Source organism: Nicotiana sylvestris, chromosome 6, assembly GCF_000393655.2.
Source record: "Nicotiana sylvestris chromosome 6, ASM39365v2, whole genome shotgun sequence".
Taxonomy (NCBI): domain Eukaryota; kingdom Viridiplantae; phylum Streptophyta; class Magnoliopsida; order Solanales; family Solanaceae; genus Nicotiana; species Nicotiana sylvestris.
In genome coordinates, this window is record NC_091062.1 from 188,997,851 (window position 1) to 189,023,856 (window position 26,006).

General features: G+C 38.5%; 1 protein-coding gene across 1 annotated transcript; it reads right to left on the reverse strand.

The window, feature by feature from the left end:
* Positions 1–15,078: 15,078 nt before the first annotated feature.
* Positions 15,079–17,959, reverse strand: LOC104237159 (cytochrome b5, seed isoform-like; the record flags this gene model as incomplete). Its single annotated transcript, XM_009791251.2, has 3 exons — positions 15,079–15,743; positions 16,045–16,111; positions 17,933–17,959. Coding segments are annotated over 3 exons (348 nt in total), but the record flags the coding sequence as incomplete, so codon positions are not given.
* Positions 17,960–26,006: the final 8,047 nt, after the last annotated feature.

Below are 26,006 nucleotides of genomic sequence, written 5' to 3' on the forward strand. Positions count from 1 at the left end.
AATTAGAAAGAGTTACAGTGCAGTGTGGAAGAGTCAGCCCTCAGGTGTCCAAGTTCAGCAGGAGCTCATGGATCCCAAAGCAAGGCTCACAAGAGGGGGCAGAACTTAATGTTCTAAGAATGAGTACAAGTGCAACAGAGGGGAAGGGGTGCCAAGGCATGCTGGTGGTTGTACCTAGTCATAAGGTAGACTGGCACACCCCTGACCAAGCCTGTTCATCCAACAAATATGAGAACAGACCTGTTGAAGGTTAGGTTATGGTCCAGACAATGATTAGGACATTGTTAGACCATAGTCATAAACTCGGCATACATGTAAAGGGGAAGGGGAATGGGAATTGGAGAGAGTTTAGGACATAGGGAGTCCAGCCCATACACATGAACAACAATGTCAAGTGTTGTCATGATTTCTGGACCATAACTCAACATACAAAGGGAATTGGGGGTGGGAGTTCATGTAAGCACAGAGAAAAAAAGTAAGTAAACTTGCAGAAATTATAGCATCGAAACAGTAAGACAAACAGAGGAAAGGTTGAAGAATAAACATGTAGTGGAGAGGCAGAATTTAAACCAAGAGAGACATACCAGTTGCAGAAAAATTAAGCAAAGAGAAAAGCAGGATTTCTTTCAGCCAAATCACAATCAGAGAAGAAAGCTTTAAGCTTGTGAGTTCAGAGAACTCGAATGTTTAAGAAATTCTAAGTGTATTTGAGAGAAGTAGTGACTTGTTCTGTTAGAACTTGTTCTTGAAAGAGAAAAAGGTACATGCATTTATAGCTTTGAAAACGAGTAGAAAACAAGGTAACAAATAAGGTTTCAACACAAACATGGAAATAATCACAGCCAAAATCAATTAACACAGGTTTTTCCCTTTAATCAAGGGATTACTGCTCAACGGACACTAACAGGATTAACATAAGGAAAGAAGATTAATTTGTAAGCAGAATAATTGTTGCCATAAAAGGAGCAGTAAAACCATATAGTAAGGGATTGAGTCTAAATACAAGAGTGTACTTATTTTTGGCAAGGATATGGTAAGGCCAAACAAAGAGAGAGAATCAATTAACCCTTAACGAGCGAGTAAAAAATCAGAACTTCATAAGGAAAAGTTTTGAAAATCAATCACAGAAGGGACTCAGTATATAAATGAAGTGCACGAGTAATAGACATGTGAGGCCAAGCTATGGCAAGAAGAAACAGCATACAGTAATAGCGTGATAGTCAAGTAGGTCAAATTTCATTGGCTTAGTAATAGAGAAAAAATCAGAAGCATGCAAAAGTTAGGTGAAAACCTTTCTAAAAACATAGTCGAGTTTGACAAATAGCAAGAACTCAGAACAAAGGAATCACATAAAGAAAACAAGATGCTGAAGTAAAGGAATCAGACGGAGCGATTTCAAACAGGCGAGTTGCACAAAGAAACTCAAGAACTCGAACAGACCCCAAAGAACTAGGGTTTTCGAAATCAGTAGAGTTTAGAGGCGATAAGTAAGTGAAACAAATCAGTCTCAGAATCTCAAATAAAACCCCAAAAATTAGGGTTTCTAATCTGGTATAAACAAAGTAAATCAAATAGATAGACTCAGAAACTCAAACAAATCTCCAAAAATTAGGTTTTCAACACCAGTCGAACTTAGAGATGTTAAGCAGATGAATCGAACAAAACATTACAAACAGACTCAGAAACCCTAGTTTGAAATTAAAAGATTTGAAAAAGGAAAGTTGGGGAAAACACATAAAATATCAAATATGGCACAGATCAAACAAATAAACGAAAAAGAACCTCGAATAGGCTAGGGTTTCTGAGAACCCTAGAAATGAGAAAGGTTTGGAAGAAACAAGATCAGATCTGGAGTCGATAAGGTCGGAATCAGGCTCAGGAGGCTAAGACACACCGGAGTAAGGCCGGAGATGGCTGAAAACCTCGAATCGACGAAGGTCTGAGCAAAGACCCTTGAAGTCTGGCCTTGAAACTTCAGGTATCAAGCACGTGAGAGTAGTAGGGGGTGAGTATAGGTTGTCCATGGTCAGAACAGCCATGGATTCCGGTGGATTTGGGGTTGGAGGTGGCAGAGAGCGATTAGGGTTTCGAGAGAGCTCGAGAGTGTTTGAGAGAAGAGAGGAGTTAGAGGTGGCGCTTCTGAAAAAATGGGGTAGGGTTTAGGGGTCGTTTGGAATTAAAAAGGAAAGAAGAGATCTGGGTCGTTGATAAAAAATGATCAACGACTCAGATTTAAAAAAAAAGAAACGGGCGGGTTTGGGCAATTGGATCAGGTAATTGGGTTGAAATTGATTTGGGGGTTGGGATTGGGTTGAATTGGGATGAAAATTGGGCTGTAATTGAAATGTAATTGGGGCTAAATTTTAAATATCATTTTTCCCATTTTGTTTTATAAAAAATAGTAAAAGGTTTTTTCTGAAACCAATTGAAGGTACTAAATTAATAAATAATATACAAATATTAAATTAAAAATGCTGGAAGTAATTTTATAATAATAAAATGTTGTAAATCATAAAATAGGCTATAATTGCAATTACATACAATTTAGCTTTAAAATGCCAAATAAATTTGTAAAATATGCAAAAATTACCTTAATTATATTTTGGCGTAAACGTGTGAACGAAATGAGTTATTCACCAAAATGATAATTTTGGGAATAATTATTGCATTTTTGTGGTGTAAAAATAGGTAGTAGGTAGGTTTTAAAATCATTAAAAATACCAAAACTGTTGGGTGTGCTTACATATGCACGTATATGCTATTTTGGAAATATTTTGGGTATAAAATTACCTAGGGAAAAATTAGGGATCAACAGTTGCCCTTCTTTACCCGAGGAGGATGAAAGAGTTGTCGGGTAAATACAAGATGGTCAATTTTGACCGGAAGTGGCATTTTGAAAGGAATTTTTACCAAACTCTTGTTTCTGAGCTACCTACATATCTCTGGTCTTACAGGAATCAGGCCATATGTAGTTCAGGAACAATTGAAGGAATATGCCGATGGAGATTTGAAACGGACAAACGCGATGTTTAAATTGAGAGAGGTTTCTGAAAATCGATAGGCTACGGGAACCGGAGCGAGATCGCTCCTGATGAGATGGTCGTTGCTAGCCGGTTTACCTGCAAATGAGCAATATGAACATATATTGTGCATAAATTTAAACGTGATGCAAATTCCCATTGGACCATGAATATTGTCTTTGGACGGTTAGGATGACGTCCTTGGACCATGACGTCCCGGGCTATGAAGAGCGTAAATAAAAATTCGCAGGCCATGAAATGATGTTCTCGGGCCATGTAGATGATGCCTCCGAACTATGATGCCTTTGAATAATGATATGCAAAAGATAAAATGGGGTCCTCAGGCCATGGCATGGCGTTCTCGGACTATGCAAATGGTGCCTCCGAATAATGACGCCTTGGGACAATTTGGCGATCTTTCAGCCCATGAAATGCAGAAGGTGGCGATCTTTCAGCCGATACAAGACGTAAATAAAAGGTGGCGATATTTCAGCCATGCGAGAGAGATAAGGTGGTGATCTTTCAGTCGATGCAAGAAAATAAAGTGGCGATATTTCAGCCATGCAGGATGGAGATAGAGCTTAGTCTCGGAAGGCAGAAAGGTAGTCTTATGCAATGCAGGAAATGCAGATGGAGGTAGAGCTTAACCTCGGAAGGCAGAAAGGTAGCCTTATGCAAAATGCAGATGGAGACAGAGCTTAGTCTCGAAAGCCAGAAAAGTAGCCTTATGCAGATGATGATGGAGGTAGAGCTTAACCTCGGAAGGCAGAAAAGTAGCCTTATACAAAATGCAGATGGAGACAGGGCTTAGTCTCGAAAGGCAGATAAGGTAGCCTTATGCAATGCAAGGAAATGCAATATGGAGACAATGCTTAGTCTCGGAAGGCAGAAAGGTAGCCTTAAGCAATGCAGAGAAATGCAGGATGGAGACAATGCTTAGTCTCGGAAGGCAGAAAGGTAGCCTTATGCAATGCAGAGAAATGTAGGATGGAGACAATGTTTAGTCTCGGAAGGTAGAAAGGTAGCCTTATGCAAATGATGATGGAGGTAGAGCTTAACCTTGGAAGGCAGAAAAGTAGCCTTATGCAAATGATGATGGAGGTAGAGCTTAACCTCGGAAGGCAGAAAAGTAGCCTTATGTAGTGCAAGAATGTAAAAGGACGATTAGTAGTAAGATCTCTTAGCTGATAGCCGATTATGACAATATGACTGCTAGGGAGATTGTGTACGGATAGCAATTGCGGGCACATGATGGTTCTGAGAAGTTGCATTCTTGGGAAAGTGTGAGTGCATAAATATATCTAATGATATTGCGAATTGAGTGCATGCATCCAAAGAAAAATCGTGAGTTATGTAAGGGGAAAAGGTTAGTTCGTCTTCCCCGGGCTCTTGACGTTGTGTGTCATTGGGGTAGCGTCGTTAAACAACAGCAATCCGGATAATAGTTATGCATGATTTAGTATATATAACGTAAGTATATAATTGAAAATAGTTTTCTTTAGATAAACCAACGACTACGACGTGGTTCCAGACATTGCATCCTCTTTCGCTCCGGAATTTTGAGGGTCCTCCTCAAAATTCTTCCCCAGTTTGCTGAGCGGACATTTCTGACGGCTATGCTGAATGACTAAAAAAATCATCTTCGGAATTTTGAGGGCCTTCCTCAAAATTCTGGCCCAGTTTACTGGGCTGGCGCTTTTGGCGATGCATGGACTAGAATCAACTTCGGAATTTTGAGGGTCCTCCTCAAAATTCTGCCCCAGTTCCATTAGCGGGGTGGGATGGAATTTTTATTAAATTATGACCGAACCCATAGGGCTGCCTACGTATCCCCTCTTAAACGGGAATCAGGTCAGGCGTAGTTCAAATTACGTCATAAAGGGAATCATAAGTGGTTACACATAATATCGTTTCACTGCATTTGAATTGATTGGCTTCGGCCAGACTTCTCCATCCATCTTTGCAAGAATAAGGGCTCCTCCAGTTAGAACCCGGTAAACCATGTACGGACCCTGCCAATTGGGAGAGAACTTCCCCTTGGCTTCATCTTGATGTGGGAATATTTTCTTCAACACCAGCTGCCCCGGTGTAAACTTCCTTGGCTTAACTCTTTTGTTGAAGGCTCTGGACATTCTGTTCTGATACAACAGACCGTGGCAAACTGCATTCATCCTTTTCCCATCTATAAGGCTAACTGCTCTTAGCGTCCTTTTACCCATTCTGCATCATCCAACCATGCTTCTTGTATGATCCTTAAGGAGGGAATTTCTACCTCGGCGGGGATGACTGCCTCTGTACCATAAACCAGCATGTAGGGAGTTACTCCGGTCAATGTGCAGACTGTGGTGCGGTATCCCAATAAGGTGAATGATAATTTCTCATGCTATTGGTTGTGCCTTTCGACCATCTTCCTTAGTATCTTCCTGATATTCTTGTTGTCTGCCTCCATAGCTCCATTCATCTGAGGCCTGTAGGCTGTAGAGTTCTTGTGTTTGATCTTGAATGTTTCACACATTACTTTCATCAAGTCGTTGTTGAGATTGGAACCATTGTCGGTGATGATTGATTCCGAAATTCCGAACCGACAAACAATGCGATCGCGGACGAAATCTGCCACAACCTTCTTAATGACCGCCTTGTATGATGCTGCTTCGACCCATTTGGTAAAATAATCGATTGCCACTAAGATGAATCTATGCCCATTTGATGCGGCAGGCTCGATAGGTCTGATAACATCCATTCCCCAAGCGGCGAATGGCCATGGTGAGCTTGTTGCAGTAAGCTCGTTTGGAGGCACCTTTATCATAGTTGCATGTATCTGACAGCGATGGCATTTGCAAACATACTGGATATAGTCTGTTTCCATAGTCATCCAAAAATACCCTGCTCGGAGTATCTTCTTTGCTAAGACAAAACTATTCATGTGCGGCCCGCAGATCCCTGCATGCACTTCGTCCAATAGCCTGGATGCTTCTTTTGCTTCGACACACCTTAGTAAACCCAAATTGGGAGTCCTCCTGTACAGGATTCCTCCACTATGAAAGAAGTTGTTGGATAACCTACGAAGTGTGCGCTTCTGAGTAGCGTTGGCAAGTTCTGGATATTCCTCTATTGTCAAGTACTCCTTGATGTCATGGAACCATGGCTTTACATCCTCTTCTTCCTCAACGTGGGCGCAATAAGTTGGCTGATCATGAATCTTTACTGGGATGGGATCAATGAAATTTGTATCTGGATGCTGGATCATGGATGATAAAGTAGCTAATGCATCAGCAAACTCGTTCTGGACTCTAGGGACGTGCTGAAATTCTGTCTTTGTGAACCTTTTCCTCAACTCCTGTATGTGATGCAAGTAGGGAAGTATCTTAGAGTTCTTGGTTGCCCACTCTTCTCGAACCTGATGTATGAGCAAGTCTGAGTCCCCGATCACTAGCAACTCCTGAACGTTCATGTCAATGGCCATTTTGAGCCCCAAGATGCAGGCTTCATATTTGGCCATATTATTGGTGCAAGGGAACCTGAGCTTGGCGGATACCGGGTAGTGCTGGCCGGTTTCTGATACTAGGATTGCTCCTATGCCAATTCCTTTGAAATTCGCAGCTCCGTCGAAAAACAACATCCAACCATCATAGGATTCTGCAATATCTTCTCCTATGAAAGATATCTCTTCATCGGGAAAATACATTTTTAGGGGCTCATATTCTCCATCCACGGGATTCTCGGCGAGATGATCCGCCAAGGCTTGCCCTTTGATTGCTTTCTGGGTCACGTAAACAATGTCGAATTCACTTAGCAGGATTTTCCACTTGGCGAGCTTCCCAGTGGGCATGGGTTTCTGGAAGATGTACTTCAGAGGGTCCATTCTGGATATGAGATAAGTAGTGTAAGCACAGAAGTAATGCCTTAACTTCTGCGCAACCCAAGTCAGAGCACAACAAGTGCGTTCTAAAAGAGAATACCGGGACTCGTACGGTGTGAACGTCTTACTGAGATAGTAGATGGCCTGCTCATTTCTCCCTGTTTCATCCCAGAACACAATCGAATGCTCTATCCAATACCGCAAGGTAAAGCAATAGGGGTCTTCTTGGCTCAGGCAGAACCAAGACTGGTGGCGTTGACAGGTATTCCTTGATTTTGTCGAAGGCTTTCTGACAATCATCAGTCCACTTGGTAGCAGCATCCTTTTTCAACATTTTGAAGATAGGTTCACAAATGACAGTGGACTGAGCTATGAACCGGCTGATATAGTTGAGTCACCCCAGGAAACTCATCACGTCCTTCTTGTTTTTTGGCGGCTGCAATTCTTGGATAGCTTTGACCTTTGACGGATCCAATTCTATTCCTCGACGACTCACGATGAAACCCAATAATTTACCAGCAGGAACCCCGAATGCACACTTGGCGGGATTCAGTTTCAGATTGTACCTCCTCAGTTTGTTGAAGAACTTTCTTAGGTCTTTCATGTGATCCCTAGCTTTCTTGGATTTGATGATGACGTCATCCATATATACCTCGATCTCCTTGTGTATCATGTCATGAAAGATGGTAGTCATGGCTCTCATGTAGGTGGCACCAGCATTCTTCAAACCGAATGGCATCATTTTGTAACAGTACATTCCTCATGGCGTGATGAAAGTCGTTTTCTCTGCATCTTCCTCGTCCATCCATATCTGATGATACCCAGCGAAACAATCAACGAAAGACTGTAACTCATGCTTGGCGCAGTTGTAAATTAGAATGTGTATGTTCGGCAAGGGGAAGTCGTCTTTAGGACTGGCCTGGTTAAGATCCCGGTAGTCAACACAAACTCTAACTTTCCCATCCTTTTTTGGCACTGGCACGATGTTGGCTAACCATGTCGGATACTCTACTACCCTGAGAACCTTGGATTTGACTTGCTTGGTAACATCTTCTTTGATTTTCAAACTCATGTCGGATTTGAATTTCCTGAGCTTCTGCTTTACCGGCGGACATGTTGGATCTGTTAGCAGTTTGTGAGCTACAATGGATGTACTGAGACTAGTCATATCATCATACGACCAGGCGAATATGTCTTCATATTCCTTTAGGAATTTCGTGTACTCTTTCTTTTCTGATGGTGACAGGTGAACACTGATGCGCGTTTTTTTGACATTCTCTGTATCTCCCAAATTAACGACCTCAGTTTCGTCCAAGTTAGACTTAGGCCTATTCTCAAAATTCTCAACCTCTCTGACGACCTCTTCTGGTATATCATCCTCTTCTGAATCCATATCCGTTTGTTGCGTTGTCTCGTTACAAGTCACAATCGTTGGTTCATCGTCAAGGCAAGTAATAGTAATGTTGTGTAAAATAAAGTGAATGATAGATAAAATAATAAGAGAGAGATATATAATAAACTGAAATGCTTCGATTAAATTCATAATTGTTTTGAATATCAGAGCTCTTTTCAAAATTAAAGACAATGCGGAAATAAAATCAGCTAGTAAAAAGTAAAAATATGATGCATGGTGCTTTTGTTTAGCCTTGCTACCCCGAAGCTTTCCGGGCCCTGGTGGTTCTGATGGTCCAGTTATTAAGGCATGCTCCTCGGCTTACGGCCTGTATGGAAGGGCCTTTTGATCTTGTGGAATATGATGACGATGCTAGAGTGCACGAACTAACCTTTGGGGAGGGGAATAATAAAAGAAAAGAAAAACAAAAAAAGGTAACAAGTTAGTGCGGATTATGAGGAAAAATGTTGCAGTATTTAAACATATTGTGCAAGAATATAAATCGCGTCCTAATTTGGGTGCCTCGTTGTGCCCGAGGTAGGCCTAGCGACAAGTTAATTTGGAGAACTTATAATGCTAAATGCCTTGTTTTATTGACAAAAATAAGACGAATCCCAAAACGACACTAAAATAGCGGAAAGTAAAAATGTCACTAATGGCCATTGGCCTTATTACATTGAAAGCGAAAAGAAAGACTCCTAACTACTTGGTCCTAGAAGGACCTTCTTCAGGTTGAATGTTCTCGTTGATCAAGTCCTCCAGCTCGCGCAGATTTTCTAGTAAAAATGCTATCGCCAGACGTTCTCCTTTGCCTTCCTCAGCATTTTGACAGTCGATGACTCTTTTCCTCACTTTCCCTTCCAATTCCAGCAAGTTGTACTCCAGGTATTCTAGCTTCTCACTAGCCTTGGTGACCCTCTCTTTCCATTCGTTGATTTGGTTGCTCGATGGGAGGTTTCTCCACCAAGTTTGCAAGAGTGAAGGTATGTTTACCATACCGAAGTTAGGAACTTTGTCATTCATTTTCTGCAAAACAAAAGGGTTAAGACCTCACCCCCACCGAACTCGACTATTTAATATCAATAATCAGCATAACAAGCATTTAGTTCTCCAAATAAATGCTCAGAACATGTAGGTGTCCGTTTGGGTTTCAGGGAAACCCGATGGACTTTGGACAAGGCTATCTTAATGAGTCATTATGCGGATAACATAACTGACTCGGTTAGGTTTGACCATGATGCATGTACAATTGAACAGAGTAAGGTTTCTATTGGGGTATTAGACAGGTACCCTTGAGCGGACAACTCCAGAGGGAAAGGCACGGAACCGTCGACTGCACCGCTGATCGACTAGTTTTACCGCAAATACGTCTTTGCCGAATTTAAATGGTGATAATATTGGAAGAGCGCAATCACTCATTATAAGCGTCGTTATGGTATTTGTTTGGCACGAGTGGAATATGATGTTGAAGATGCAGTTTACAAGAATGAAACAAATTGACATGTATTTCCACGTTCATAATAAATGATTACAATAATTGCAGTAATCACAACAATATTGAAATAAAGCAGTAAAGGAAAGTAGTTAATGGAAAGAAAAGACATGAAGAGCCAAGTCAGTTTCGTAGTGAAAGAATAAAAGACAGTAAATAAAGCAACTAATGAGATAGTAAAATCACAAGCAACATGTAATGGTAAAAGCCTAAAGAAGTTCCCCAGTAGAGTCGCCATGCTGTCGACGCCCCCTTTTTCTACGAGTGGGTCGAAATCGGGTATACGACATTGGGAGGACAACTCTATTCCCTTTCGAGAATTGGGTCTTAGAAGTTGAAGAGTCTCCACCTAATGATTATAGTGCATTAGGACACTTTTAAGAAAATAATTGAGATGAAGAACCAGAGTTTAGGTAAGGGCTAGAAATTATCTCGAGGGGAAGGTATTAGGCACCCCTCAAGATCCACTAGTGTGGTTCCCGGCCATGCTACAATTGTGACTCTAAGAAGACAAATAGAAAAGGTTTTTCACATAGTTTCGCAAACAAATTTAAGAGTTGAAAAAGAAAAGAAGTAGAAGGAGTTTAGAAAGTTTAAAGGAAAACTTAAAAAGAATTAACAATTAAAGGGGAGAGGGGGTCCTAGGTTTACAAATAATATGGATCACATCAATGCAATATCCAGCAATCTCTCCTCAGAAGAGGGGTCGCACGTGATATTAGCGCACCGGTCATCATATCCATATTCTACCATTCCCACCCTGTTAAGGTATTAAAGCGCGGAAAGTTTCATTACTTATTGCATGCTAGTACCTGTCCCAATCCTATCAGTCCCGGAGGCATTTAGGACTACTAATCCTAAAGGGAAAGATATTTGGGTCCTTTTAAGAGTTTTCAAAGGACAAAAATACTAGGGCGTCAATCAAAAACACATATACAAGTAGAGGGGAAAGCAAATAAGCAGGTAAGGCTCAGGTAAACCTCCTTAAATCAGATAAGCCATGGAATTTAGCATGTCTTGCATGTACTAGTTTGGTCTTTAAAATTAAACGATAAGCGGACTGGTTCAACTCATACTTTTAGACAGGAAGCCGCATTAGGCTCGCTCGAATGCAGTTGTTAAAGACTAGTCCACTTTTAGCTATGTGTTGGATAGAACTAACGATTTCGAAAAGCAGACTGATTATAAAGAGTTACCAGTTTTTTATTAGAGTGAGACAAGTTTCAGAAAAGAATGTACTATTTTGAAAAAGATTTAAAAGAAAAGAAAGAAGCTTCAGAAGACATGCAAACTAGTTGGAAAAAAAGAGTTTCACGAACCTTATCAGAAAAAAGTGAGTTTCAGAAAATGCTAGTTTTAGAAAATGTTTGTTAACTTACGAGGTTCAGAAAATCACAGAAGACTGACAGTTTTACCAAAGTATATATTAATTTAAACGGTTGGTGCTGTTTCGCACAAATGAGACAGTTCAGATTCGAAGTTCCTATAGGCATGCTTTCTATACGTTAACTGATTTTAACACTTTTAAACAGGAGTTTTACAAACATGGTATCTATATGCAACTTTGTTGTTAAGCCTACAGTTTGCCTAATGGTATCATTATGTGCAGAAAATATAAACCCCTATGAGCATGGTATCTATATGCGTAGTTGCAGAAAGTTTAGAAGTTGATCCCTATAGACATGTTTTCTACGCGTAGAGTTGCACAAACCAGAAATTAAATCCAATAGGCATGGTTTCTACCCTTTGTGCATAAAAGTAACCACCCTTCCTTTTTCACTAAAATCCCATGAGTTTATACAAATTATTACAGGCCAATAAAAATAAGACAGAAATTAAAAGTACATCAGAAATCACAACTACATCCGAGCAGCCTAATCCAGACTTAGTGTCTAACAATATGAGATTGAACCACTTCTGAGATCAAGATTTCCAAAGCCTTCTCTTATCTAGGGTGTTTCAGAGATCCAAGGAGTTTCAGGAACTCCAGGCAGTGCTTACACCCAAGATGTTAATTAGAAAGAGTTACAGTGCAGTGTGGAAGAGCCAACCCTCAGGTGTCCAAGTTCAGCGGGAGCTCATGGATCCCAAAGCAAGGCTCACAAGAGGGGGCAGAACTTAATGTTCTAAGAACGAGTGCAAGTGTAATAGAGGGGTAGGGGTGCCAAGGCATGCTGGTGGTCGTACCTAGTCATAAGGTAGACTGGCACACCCCTGACCAAGCCTGTTCAACCAAGAAATATGATCACAAACCTGTTGAAGGTCAGGTTATGGTCCAGACAATGATTAGGACTTTGTTAGACCAAAGTCTTAAACTCAGCATACATGTAAAGGGGAAGGGGAATGGGAATTGGAAAGAGTTTAGGACATAGGGAGTCCAGCCCATGCACATGAACAACAATGTCAAGTGTTGTCATGCTTTTTGGACCATAACTCAACATACAAAGGGAATTGGGGGTGGGAGTTCATGTAAGCACAGAGAAAAAAAGTAAGTAAACTTGCAGAAATTACAGTATCGAAACAGTAAGACAAACAGAGGAAAGGCTGAAGAATAAACATGTAGTGGAGAGGCAGAATTTAAACAAATAGAGACATACCAGTTGCAGAAAAAGTAAGCAAAGAGAAAAGCAGGATTTCTTTCAGCCAAACCACAATCAGAGAAGAAAGCTTTAAGCTTGTGAGTTCAGAGAACTCGAATGTTTAAGAAATTCTAAGTGTATTTGAGAGAAGTAGTGACTTGTTCTATTAGAACTTGTTCTTGAAAGAGAAAAAGGTACATGTATTTATAGCTTTGAAAATGAGTAGAAAACAAGGTAACAAATAAGGTTTCAACACAAACATGGAAATAATCACAGCCAAAATCAATTAACACAGGTTTTTCCCTTTAATCAAGGGATTACTGCTCAACGGACACTAACAAGATTAACATAAGGAAAGAAGATCAATTTGTAAGCAGAATGATTGTTGCCATAAAAGGAGCAGTAAAACCATATAGTAAGGGATTAAGTCTAAATACAGGAGTGTACTTATTTTTGGAAAGGATCTGGTAAGGCCAAACAAAGAGAGAGAATCAATTAACCCTTAACGGGCAAGTAAAAAATCAGAATTTCATAAGGAAAAGTTTTGAAAATCAATCACGAGTTTGAAAATCAATCACAGAAGGGACTCAGTATATAAATGAAGTGCACGAGTAATAGACATGTGAGGCCAAGCTATGGCAAGAAGAAACAACATACAGTAATAGCGTGATAGTCACGTAGGTCAAATTTCATTGGCTTAGTAATAGAGAAAAGATCAGAAGCATGCAAAAGTTAGGTGAAAACCTTTCTGAAAACATAGTCGAGTTTGACAAATAGCAAGAACTCAGAACAAAGGAATCACATAAAGAAAACAAGATGATGAAGTAAAGGAATCAGACGGAGCGATTTCAAACAGGCGAGTTGCACAAACAAACTCAAGAACTCGAACAGACCCCAAAGAACTAGGGTTTTCGAAATCAGTAGAGTTTAGAGGCGATAAGTAAGTGAAACAAATAAACAGTCTCAGAATCTCAAATAAAACCCCAAAAATTAGGGTTTATAATCTGGTGTAAACAAAGTAAATCAAACAGATAGACTCAGAAGCTCAAACAAATCTCCAAAAAATAGGTTTTCAACACCAGTCAAACTTAGAGATGATAAGCAGATGAATCGAACAAAACATTACAAACAGACTCAGAAACCCTAGTTTGAAATCAAAAGATTTGAAAAAGGAAATTTGGGGAAAACACATAAAACATCAAATATGGCACAGATCAAGCACAGATCTAAACAAATAAACGAAAAAGAACCTCGAATAGGCTAGGGTTTCTGAGAACCCTAGAAATGAGAAAGGCTTGGAAGAAACAAGATCAGATCTGGAGTCGATAAGGTCGGAATCAGGCTCAGGAGGCTAAGACACGCCGGAGCAAGGCCGGAGATGGATGAAAACCTCGAATCGATGAAGGTCTGGGCAAAGACCCTTGAAGTCTGGCCTTGAAACTTCAGGTATCAAGCACGTGAGAGTAGTAGGGGGTGAGTATAGGTCGTCCATGGTCAGAACAGCCATGGATTCCGGTGGATTTGGGGTTGAAGGTGGCAGAGAGCGATTAGGGTTTTGAGAGAGCTCGAGAGCATTTGTGAGAAGAGAGGAGTTAGAGACGGCGCTTCTAAAAGAATGGGGTAGTGTTTAGGGGTCATTTGGAATTAAAAAGGAAAGAAGAGATCTGGGTCGTTGATCAAAAATGATCAACGGCTCAGATTTTTTTAAAAAAAAAAAAGAAAAGAAACGGGCGGGTCTGGGCAATTGGATCAGGTAAGCGCCTCAGCAATGGCGATTTCGTCGGCAATCAGAGAAAGACTTGAACAGATGGAGCAGAGCAAGAACGAGCCTCGCTCTATTCTTCAGTTGGAGAAAGAGCTCCAGCAAAGCAAGTCTCAGTTGTTGGCCTCCAAACTCTACAAAATCGCATCCATGGAACAACGTTGCCTCAAGCTTGATCGCAAAATTGCTTCTTAGTGGAGTTATCAGAAACTCTTAGTAAGATTCAGTACCTTATAAAGTCAGAGCAAAGAGAGGTTGTGCATGATAAAAGAATGAAGAGTCTGAGTTCCATATCAGCAATATTATAACATTTTTAGTTTTGGTTTCATTTAACGTGGTGTTCCGTTAGCTAGGAAGGGCATTTTTGCTCCAATTGATTAACGGTAAGGGCTTTTTTGGGCCAAAAGATAAACGGATGGCATTATTGATCTATTTCAAATTATTTAAGGGTATTTTTGGCCCTTTTCTGTTAAATCTAATTGGTTGAACCAAGATCTAAATTTTGGTCAAACAATGTGTATGCAGACCTTAATCCAATCCTAAAAAGGTAGAGATGTTGCCAATGGACCTTTAGCTCAAGAAATGATGAAAAAGAAGTAGTAGCAACAAACAGTAACACCACTAAGATAACAGAAGCAAAAAAAACCTACAAATAGTGATAGAAATAACTTGTAACCTGATAGCGATTAAATATAATAATCAGCTAACTTGTTATTATATGTTAAACAACTCTGATAGTGATTAATTGCGTAAAATTTTCATTTCTGTCAGAAGTTTAAGATAGGTTTTTTCTTTTTCTGTCCCTGGTATTACTTGTCTATGTAAAACTTCAAGAATCATAGGTGTGTTGGATGTTGGTGATTCTCTTCACTACTTAGCGTTATAAACAAGATTTCAGCTCCCTTGTATAACTTCAGCACGCCTTTCTCTGTTGTTGAAATTCCAGTTGGCTCAAATATAAAATTGGAAAGGATTTTGACAATGCAAAACATAACATCTTTTGCATACTTTGGAAAAAGGCAAGGTATATCAAGTGATAAGATTATAAAAGCAAACATCAAAAGCCAAGAATCCAAGTTCACGAGAGTTCAAGGGCAACCCGGTACACTAAGCTCTCGCTATACGCGGGGTCCAGGAAAGGACCGGACCACAAAGGTCTATTATACGCAGCCTTAACCAGCATTTCTGCAAAAGTCTAGATAATAAAGAAGAAGACTAGTTGAATGGCAACAAAGAAAAGCAAAGGCATCCTCAGTAACACAGAAACCAAAGATATATTAACTGTTCCCAGTAAAAGCTCTTTTTCTTTTCTTTTTTCTCTTTTTTGCTCTTCTAACGTCGCACTAATTTGGATTCTTATTATGAGATCACCATAATCAATCTTTCAAGCTGACTGTTTAGTGTAGAAGCGAACGCCAAAAGCCACACCTAGAATAATCAGAGGAACCAAGAATTGGAGGAGCTTGACGATGAACTCTATTGTTTTGTCCTGGTTGTAATAAGGTTGCTTTGGAGGAATGTACTCGACCTTTGTTGCTATGGTGGAAGAACCAATATCACCTACATAATACTCGTCCAACATTGCTCGAGCACTAGTGCTGTGACCAACATGCTCAAAATCATCAGTAGCATCCTTTCCTGCAGAAAGAAACAATCACGAGCCCATGAACCAGTGTCTTCAATAGCAGAGGCGGATCCAGAATTTTTTAAACTTAAGTGGCAATTTTACATATATATTCCATATTGAAAATATTGGGTTCAGTTAAACTCATAACATACTACATGATTACATAAGTATGGAAGTTGTCTAGCATATCAGCGATTGACACAATCCAGAGTTTAGTGATGTTCGACGAAACTTTACATATTCAAGATTAGAAAACTTGAATATCAAAATACAGAGTGTTTACTGCAGGAAGAATTTGTGAAATTATTTTACCTGTTGCGGACAATAAAACCTCACCCCCACCTGGGTGGTCTTCCAAGAACTTTGTCACATTATACACCTGTTCATATAAAATGCACCATATGAAAAAGTTGAGAAACTTGGAATAGGGGAAAAAGAAGGAAAAGAAAGGGCGAGTAAAATTGATACGAAGCATCATTTGCCGCCAATTTCTCAAAATAATCCAACACTTTGTTACTCCTTTTAAGCCATTCTATTACAAAGAGAGTACATAGCTAAAAAAGAGCTTCTGACATCACTTCCAAAATAAAACCAAAATGAAATTAAGGTGATGCAGCTACTAAAATACACGCAACAACAACAACAACAACAACAGACCAGTATATTCCCAACAGGTAGGGTCTGGGGAAGGGTAGTGTATACGCAGAACTTGCCCCTACTAAATACAGGCATAGCTACCAAAATCTGTAGCATGAAATCTCTAATATGAAGAAGACTAGAGGATGTTGATAGAGTTGCTCAAGACTCTTTTCTGGTTGCTACAATTGAGTTCTATAACATCATTAGCTATATTACAAAATTTACTAAAACTAAACGCGTAAACACCAAAGAAGCCCCCCCACCCCCACCCAGGTCCGGCTGAAGGGCTAGGCAAATAAGGCATAAGTCTTAGGCCCCCAATTTCGAGGGGCCTCAATTTGAAAAGGAATATGTTTTGTGTTAATCTTTTCTTAAAAAAATTTAAGCATTTTATAGTGAAAAATTATGAAGTCGATGTGATTGTTGCGGGATGGAAAAGTCCTCCCAAATAAAGTAAAGATATCTTTATGATTTGCTTAAACTTGATATAACCTTCATTTAGCATACATTCTTATCACTAAAGCATAATAGTCACTCTAATATTAATGGCTTAGACTAATATTTCGAATTAAAAGTGTAAAGAAAAGTAGTCAAGTAGCACATAATACTCTAACCGATATATTACATAAAAAGACTTGAGCCTTTTTCAAATGCCTAACAATTGCCTCCACGAAAAGATTTTTTTTTCAAAATAAAAATAGATCAATAACGTCTCAAGAATGATTAAATCGGTTAGCGATATCATCAATTGAAAATTATTACTAAAGAAATCGATTCTAATAAATTTGGGCTAGTTGTGGCGTAGGCCCCAAGTATGTCGAGCCGCCCCTGACTTCCCCAACCTCCCAACCTCCCGGGAAAGATACAGGCCTTGGATTTTGGCGGTAATTGAACTAAAAGCACCACTACAGCAGTTTAACATATAGTAATGTTGCAAATCTGAATCTGAAACTCGCTGGATAATGAGTCCGCCTTTCTACCCTTAGTTACTTAAATATCAGGCTTTTATCTGCAGCGGGATTGTAAATATAAAAATAAAATAGAAATGTTTGCAAAAGAACCTCTTGTAAAAGGACCTTAGAGCTTCAACACGGAAATATTCAATTAAGCTAAATGTTGACTGTAGAACCTCAAGATTTAAGACTCAAACTTTTCAACTCACTAAATTTTAAAGAAGCAATTCCTCATCCAGAAACAAACAGACAAAAATGAAGCTTGGCACATGCATTTAGCTATTCCCACAAAAAAAAAAAAAAAAAGTCTCATATTTGTTCATGAAACCATTAATGCAATCATCAATAAAAAAAACAAGAAAATAACACCAAACAAGTGGAGATCAGCTACACCCTATTCCACCCCCACCCCTCTTACCCAACCAAGGAGAACTCAAAACATAAGTGCAAAAGATAAAAAATAAAATTTAAATAAATAAGTGATAAAGATTGAATCTTTAACAGACCCAATTTTTTTAAAAAAAGGCATAAAAATGCAGCAACACAGTTAATTACATTAGTAGAAGAAAACTTTATGACAAAAAAGATCATGAGATTATTATATATACCTTGCACTGATAATAAGCCAACAATCTTTGGCATTGTTGTGATTAGAAACCTCAGCAAAAGTGAAGACCTTAATTTTAGAGGAGGAAACGAGGTGAGTGGAGTGGCAGAAAGTTGTTGGGTTCAATAAAAAGAGAGGGAATCAGAGGTTTGGTGAGACCTTAATGTTACCATCAAATGTCTAACCAAGAAGAGGGAAGTTAGGTGGACGTTGTAAAAGTTTGGTTTTAGGCTTTTTCACCTAAAATATAGCCAGCTTTCTTTAAAAACAAAAATAGTCGCACCATTTTGCAAAGCATAATATACTTGAGATTGGTGTACTTGTATACGAACTTACATCATATTATGTTGGAACTCCAACATGCGGAAAGTTCTAGTATAATATACTAGAGATTGGAGCACCTGTGTATGAACTTCCAGGATATTATGTTGGGCCAGTATATTATACTGGAACTCCAATATATTATGCTGGAAGTCCAGTATATTATGCTGGAGCCTGGAAGTATATTATGCTGGAACTCCAATATAATTCCAATATATTATGCTGAAATTCCAGTCTATTATGCTGGAATATTTTTCAGATTTTGAACAGTGTTTTCGTTCAGATTTATCTTTACATGAAAAGTGGCTAAATTTCGATTACTTTTAAAATTGTGGCTATTTTTCAATTACCACTTATAAATCTGACTATTTTTAATTTCAGGTGAGCATTTGGTACCTCAGTATGATATTTAAATAGTCATGTTTAAGGATGTTATTTAGAGATTAACCAGTACTTATTTTGTCCTAAAATTTTAAATTAAAAATCTTAAGTTTAGGACAATTCAGAATATTTTTGTGTTGAAAATTTGAACTGAAAAACTAAAATTCAGGACGCACTGACCAATTCTTAAATACAGCCCTATAAAGTAGCTACCTGGTGTCATTTCTACTAAGAAATACGGTTCGTTACTTCGGTATTCAGTAAATCAATTGTGCATATCAAATACCGTATCAAAGTAATTCGGTACGGTTCGATATTTTTTATTTGGTTACGATTTCAATAACGAACCAAACTAAACTGAAATGATTTTGGCATTAGTATAAAACGTTAAACATAGCTGGCCATAACAATTTTCAACTTTTCATTTCTTTTAAACTGATGCTATCATAAGTTGATTAATCTCTTAAACGAAGACAGATCAAATCAAGCACACAATGCAGAAACAGGTTATGTTTATCAATAGTAGACTTGTTTAGAAAAAATTGCAGTTAGGAAATTAATTCGAAGCATCAAAATATTTGCAACAGTTATAACACTGACAAAATCAAATTCAAGAAACATAGCAAATGGTTAAACACAGATGCAGCAAATAGGTGGGAAGGCTTGCTAAAATATTTCGGTATACCGAAGTATCGTAAGTTTAATACCGAGAACCGTACCGAAATATAAAAATTTGTACCAAATCAATACCGATCCGATATCAAAATACCAAATTAATTCGATCCGATTTTCCGGATTCACCCCTATTTTTCACCCTTTTTCTTTTTCAAAGGTAAAAACATTTACAACGAATCAAATAATGTAATTTTAGCAACTAAAATTTAAAGTGAAGATACATATCACTTGCGAATAAATTATCTTTGAAAAATTTTTAGTTTGTATTTATTGATTTGTGTATATACCGAGTATAAATAAATTTTACCAATTACATAATGAAAATTGTAAATCAAACATTGATATGATATACAGAGACTAAAGAGTTTGTTTGGTTGATGGCTTGGACTTTGGACTAATTAATCCCAATAGTATTTAGTATATTATAGTGTTTGGTTGGCCTGTTAAAATAAATTATTGTCAATGCATTAAGTTATATTATGTATTATTATATTCAAAATAAGAGTATGTGTATTAACAACGGAAACAAAACTATTTAAAAACAAAATTCCCATTTAAAGTTTATAATCCATGTATTATAATCTCCTCATTATTAATTGTTTTATAACAATGCTTCACTATTAATCCTCATATAAACAATTATTGTATTATAATTGTTTGACCAAAAAAGTATGAGACATTTTTTGTTAAACTAATTAAATAAGAAGAAAGAGGGTAAATCCTAGTTAAGAATAATTAATTCTAGATCTGAGATGAATAATATGAATAAAAAAACATAGCTGAGTGTAAATGTTGGCAGTGATTATGGCGAGAATTAATAGCATGAAGAAAGATGCATTGAGTAACATTAAATGGCAATAAAATGTAAATAAAGGAAAAGATTCACTCAATCTTGAGTGAGGCAGATCCTCCTTCATTTGATAAAGATGGATGATAGACAAATACAAAAATCTTAGGACCCTTTTTGGATCTGATGGGGGTATGGGAGCACAGATCCTCTCATCTTTAGAGATATGTGTTTTTCTATTTTCTAGAGAGATCCTCCTTCATTTGATAAAGATGAATGATAGACAAATACAAGAACATTAGGACCCTTTTTGGATCTGATGGAGGTATGTGATCACAGATCCTCTCATCTTTAGAGAGATGTGTTTTTCTATTTTCTAGAGAGATCTTCCCCTCTTTTTGGGAAGTCCTCTCTTCCTATTTATAAAGGGTATCCCTAGAAAACCCTACAAAAGCACAATTAGAGGGAATATCCGATAGAATATTCCCTTTGAGGATTCCAAAGCAAACTAGTTGTTACATCTATAGATTACTGCTCGACCTCGGCCTTATAGATCAATGCCTGACCTCGGCCATATTGGTCGCTGCCCGACCTCGATCTTATAGATCCCTGCCCGACCTCGGCCTTATAGATCCCTGCCCGACCCCGGCCTTATAGATCGATGCCCGGCCTCGGCCTTATTGATTACTGCCCGACCTCGGCCTTATTGATTGATGCCCAACCTCGGTCTTATTGATCACTGTCCGACCTCGGCCTTATAGATCGTTGCCCGACCTCGGCCTTATTGATCACTGTCCGACCTCGGCCTTATAGATCGCTGCCCAACCTTGGCCTTATGGATCGCTGCCCGACCTCGGCCTTATTGATCGCAGCTGTGAGCACGTGATTTTTGCCCTATATGAATTACTCCAACAAATTCAAAACAAAATAATTTCTTTCAGTGTTTGCAATTTTGTTGAATTTCGTGGCATTTTCTATTAATTATTTGCATTTGTCTGTGCACGTTTATTTTATTTTATTCATGAAAAATACAAAAATATGTTGCATCTGCATTTACGGTTTGATTTTATATTTTTAGATTAATTAGTAAATTAGTTTGTTTTATAAAAAATGAAAATCACAAAAAATAATTCATTTTGCATTTTTACTTTTTAATTTTGAATTGTATAGTTTTTCTCTAAATTTAGGATTTAATTAATTATTGTAAATATCATGATGAGTGATTAATCTAATTGGGTAGGTTATTTAGTTTTAAAAAAATATTATTAATTAATTTAGGTTTTATTTTAATTTTGAAAAGAAAAGAATTTTGAATTTGAAAAAGGGGAAAGAAAGAAATGAAAGAAAATCTAAATTTGGGCTAAAACCAATTCAAATTTCCCCAGCCCAAATGAAATTACCCAATACCCGACCCAAACCACCCTAACCCGGCCCGCCCCCCCCCCCCCAAAACAAACGGCGTCGTTTCGATAAGTATTGATTTAAGCCGTTGATCTCCCCTTGATCAAACGGCTCAGAACTGAAGCCCCAGGGGTATTTAAGTGTCCGAACCCCCCCCCCCCTTCAGAATCCCCTTCTGCTCACCACCCTCATCAGAAACACCCCCCAAACCCTAGCTAGCCGCCCCAATTTCCACCGCCTCAACCCGGCGGCGCCGGCTCCAATCCTCACCAAAATCACACTACAGAACCACCCTAACCCCCTCTTTCCAAACCCCCACTCTGTTTCCCTCGAATGTCGCCCGATATTCTCGAATATTAGATCAGAAAATGAACCATAAAAATCCCCAAGTCTCAAATCAAGGTTTCATTGAAGATTTTAAAGCTTAGTTTGACTTTAATCGCGTGTTTTTGACAAAGAACATACGATTAATCTCGGATTGGACCGGAAATTGGAGATTTCGAAGCATAAATGCTATTTCTTGTTTGTCCGAGATTCCTAGGTATTTCTGTTTGCCCTTTGGTATTTTGTTTCCTCATCCTCACCTTCTTCTGCTCTTTCTCTTATTTTCTGATTTTTATTCTGTTTCTTTTTATTTATCATTCTTCTTTATCTTCCGTACCTGCATGTTAGATTTAGGATGTGTGTGATTGTAAGTTGGGTCTTGTGTTCAAGTTCGGATAGTTTGAATTTGCATTGTCTTTTGGGTTTAACTTTGTTCCTAGTCTTCAGGGTTCTTAAATTGAACGTTTGGGTTTTGGGGTTTTTCTTAATATTGATTGGGTTCACAAGATTAAAAAGCCCAATGGAGAGTTGAACTAGGTTTCCAGTAGACCCATCGAATTGGCTCAGCTCGACCCAATTAGCTTGACCAGTTGACCTGGGTGGTTCTGGGGTAGTTTCAGAGTCTTTAAAGGGTAATTCAGGTAATTGGTTGAGGGAATCTCTCAAATAACTGCCTAAGAAACTTCTAGGAAGCTGGGGTTGGGGCTATTCTGAAATTCTAGATTATACATTAAGGACCCTTAAGCTAAAACAAGAACAAAAAGGGGTAAAGGGTAAATAAGTAGTTCTGGGGCTGCCCTATTGGCTGGGCCTATAAGAAGGAGCATTCTTGCCTTTCAAGGCAAGATTGAAGGGCTAAAAAGAAGAAACGCTCAGAAAAATACAAAAATGGTAGGAATTTGTACTGTTTCATTGAATTTCAGTGATTGTTGATTCCTTTTCAACTTCTGAAACTATTTTTACTCATCCGAGTGGAAAATGGACTGAACTTGGTCGCCAAAGTTGGGTCTAAAGTTTTGTTGGGCCGCCATGTGTTCGAGTTTGTTATATTGAGCTGCTATACATCATTTCTGGGTTGGGACTGGTTTTGCTGGCTGTTTCAGTGTTGATTCTTGTGGCTGCTCCTGTTGATTTTTTTTCATTTCTTGTCTTTGTTCATTCCCAGGTACACATCTCTGCACTCTATTTGAATGTAAAGCTTGATGTGGGAATCAAAAATGGAATCTGAAGCTTTGAGTTGTATTCAGTTTGAGTTTAAATTAAGAATATAGCATGCTTGTCTACTCTGTTTTGCTGGAAATTCCACTTACTACCTTTCAACTATGAACAATGGGATCAACATTTAACCTCTGAATGTCGTACGACATGATAGCCTAGTCTAAATGTCTATCTCAGTATAAGTTCTTTATATGTAGTCATTTTGCTATTCGTTTGTCTCGAGGTCAGTAGTTGGACTGGTTTAGATGCTGTTGACTCAAGACTGTTTATTTCACAAACTGTTAGATCTGATTGAAGTTGGTATTTACGTTTAACTTATGTTTCTTCCAAAGTCTGAGTTTTGTATCACATTTTCTAGTACATTTTTAGAATTCAAGCAAGGTGTTTGTGCTCTCGAAGAACTGTGATTCAGACCATGAATTTACAGTTCGAAGAGTCCCAAATCTGGTAAAATACCATCAGGATTCGAGTTACATGCAGTATGTTGATGATGTAGTTTGGGACTTGAATTTTCATTGTTCCATTTGGTCCAATATGATTGCTGCATTTTATGGCAAAAATGGGTTTAGCAATGCATGAAAAGTATTACTAGAAGTTGAGTTCTGCATTTTTCTTTCACATCCCAAGTCGGTGATCTATGTATCGCATGGATACTGGTAGTCGAAGCTTGATAGTTGGGTCATTCAATTGAGTAACTTAGTTAATTACTAGAGCGGTGTGATTTTATTATTATCAGAATAAATTCTGGATGCAAATTTAGCATGTAACAGAGAGTAACCTTGGATTCATATTTGCTTGTAAACAGATGAGAATTTGAGTTAGCAATCTGGATGTATGTTTGTTCATGTACGACTATCTTTATGGAATTCCTTAAAGGAATTGGGCCCGGTTTGGACCGCATGGGTCAGCTTGCTAGGAAAGGGCCTTCATATTTGTATTGCTTTCCCCCTTACTCCAAATGTTTCAAGTGATATTGGGCCTATAGTCAGCCCAAAACCATCTCAGGCGATGTGAATGCTTGTTCTATCCCATTCAGATTTTTGGCTAATAAAAGTAATCCGAACTTCAATTTTAGGGTAGGTTTAATGTCGTGGCCCGAGTTAATTAATTACCGTCCCTCAATGGGTTTGTGGTGTAATATCAACCATATATGGCCCTCACATGTTTTAATTAGACAATAAGACAAATATTCGTAGAAAAACCTTTAGGGCCGTTTAAAATACTATCGTGGTTGCGGACACGTTCGTGTGACACGATTACGATTTATAAAAACAAAATTGGAGTATACGTTCACGTAACTTCGGCTAAAATTTCTTACTAATAATAAGCGTTATTAATTGTGGACACGTACGCGTGACATAATTTTTATGCGCCAAAAATGGGTACACGTACGCGTGACCCATTTCAAGATAATTTTCTTAATTAAAAAGCGGTAAAAGGATAGATGCACATAGGATCTAAAATCAGTAATTTTAATAAGCCAAGTATGATCAAAGCGACCGTGCTAGAACCACAGAACTCGGGAATGCCTAACACCTTCTCCCGGGTTAACAGAATTCCTTACCCGAATTTCTGTGTTCGCAGGCCGTAAATAGAGTCAATTTTTCCTCGATTCGGGATTTTAAACCGGTGACTTGGGACACCATAAATTATTCCAAGTGACGACTCTGATTTTTATAAATAATCCCGTTTCGATTGTCCTTTTATTGGAAAAACTCCCTTATATTTATACCCTTTACGGGGTATAGTAAAAAAGGAGGTGTGACAGCTCTGGCGACTATGCTGGGGATCGAACCCAGAATCTCTGGTTCAGGGTTCAAGAATTCGAGCTTGTTAACATGATTTTTACTTGGCTTTATTTATTGTTAATATTACTGTATTCTGTGAATCTTTTGTGCTAAATGCTATCTGTTTACTGCTTTAATATTATTTTGAATTGTATATAAGTGTCTTCTTACGCCACCCATCTGAGTCTTCTAGAAATGGTGCATACGTTCGCGTAACTTGCTTTTTCTATAGAAATTATACCAAATAGAACGAGGCTGGGCAAGCGACAAGGCCGGGTAGACTTCAGTGCTCCTGGTACGTCGTCCCCTCCTCGGCCCCAGTTGTCCGCTCGGGTGCCCCAAGTCTAGACCAAAACCCCAGGATTTAAACCTAGAAAAACACAGCCTCATGCCGGATCCCTAGTAGGAACGTTTGTTTTCATCATGTGAATTTGACTTAGGGGACTCAACACAGGGGTTGGTTCCGTCTAGGACAGGTATGCCCGAAATAACAGACCATCCTGATGCATTCTACGTGCTATGTGAACATTTATTTTAGCTTGCATGCTGACCGAGCAGGGAAAATAAAGCAAAAAAAAGAGGGAAAACCAAGAGTGATATAGGGAAGGAGATAAGGCCCGGTTCTAAACATCCCGGTATTTGAAAAGCGTCCTGAAACTCGGCCCAAAAATTTTCAAAAAAGAGTTATTTCAAAAAAGTCAAACACTGTGTTCTTTCAAATGTGTCAAAACTGACCGAACTAAGCAGGTCTGATTCTCACCAGATGTGGGATATGTAGGCAACCTATATAAGGTTCGGCCTTATTTTTGAAAAAAAAAATAAGTCGATCCAGCTTCGGCAATGTCTTAAACCGTTCTTACTAAGATAGCCTCAGAGTATTTTTCAGTTGTCGAAAGGCTATTTTCATAAAAGAATGGACAAGTTTGTGAGGGGTCATAAAATAATTTCCTTCGGCCTCAAAATTCGCGTGAAATTGGGAAGGGGCTGCATTTGCAAAAACAATCATTTGGCTAAAGTTGACATATTGGGGAAGAAATTATGGTTCTTTTCTTCTTTTCTTTTCTCTTTCATTTTTCTTTTCTTCTTCAAAATTTGTTTACAAAAAGGTCAAGTGGAGTCAACCCTAACCTTAATCTTCCACAGGAATAAATGAATACCATCTAGAAACCGCCAGAAGTGGT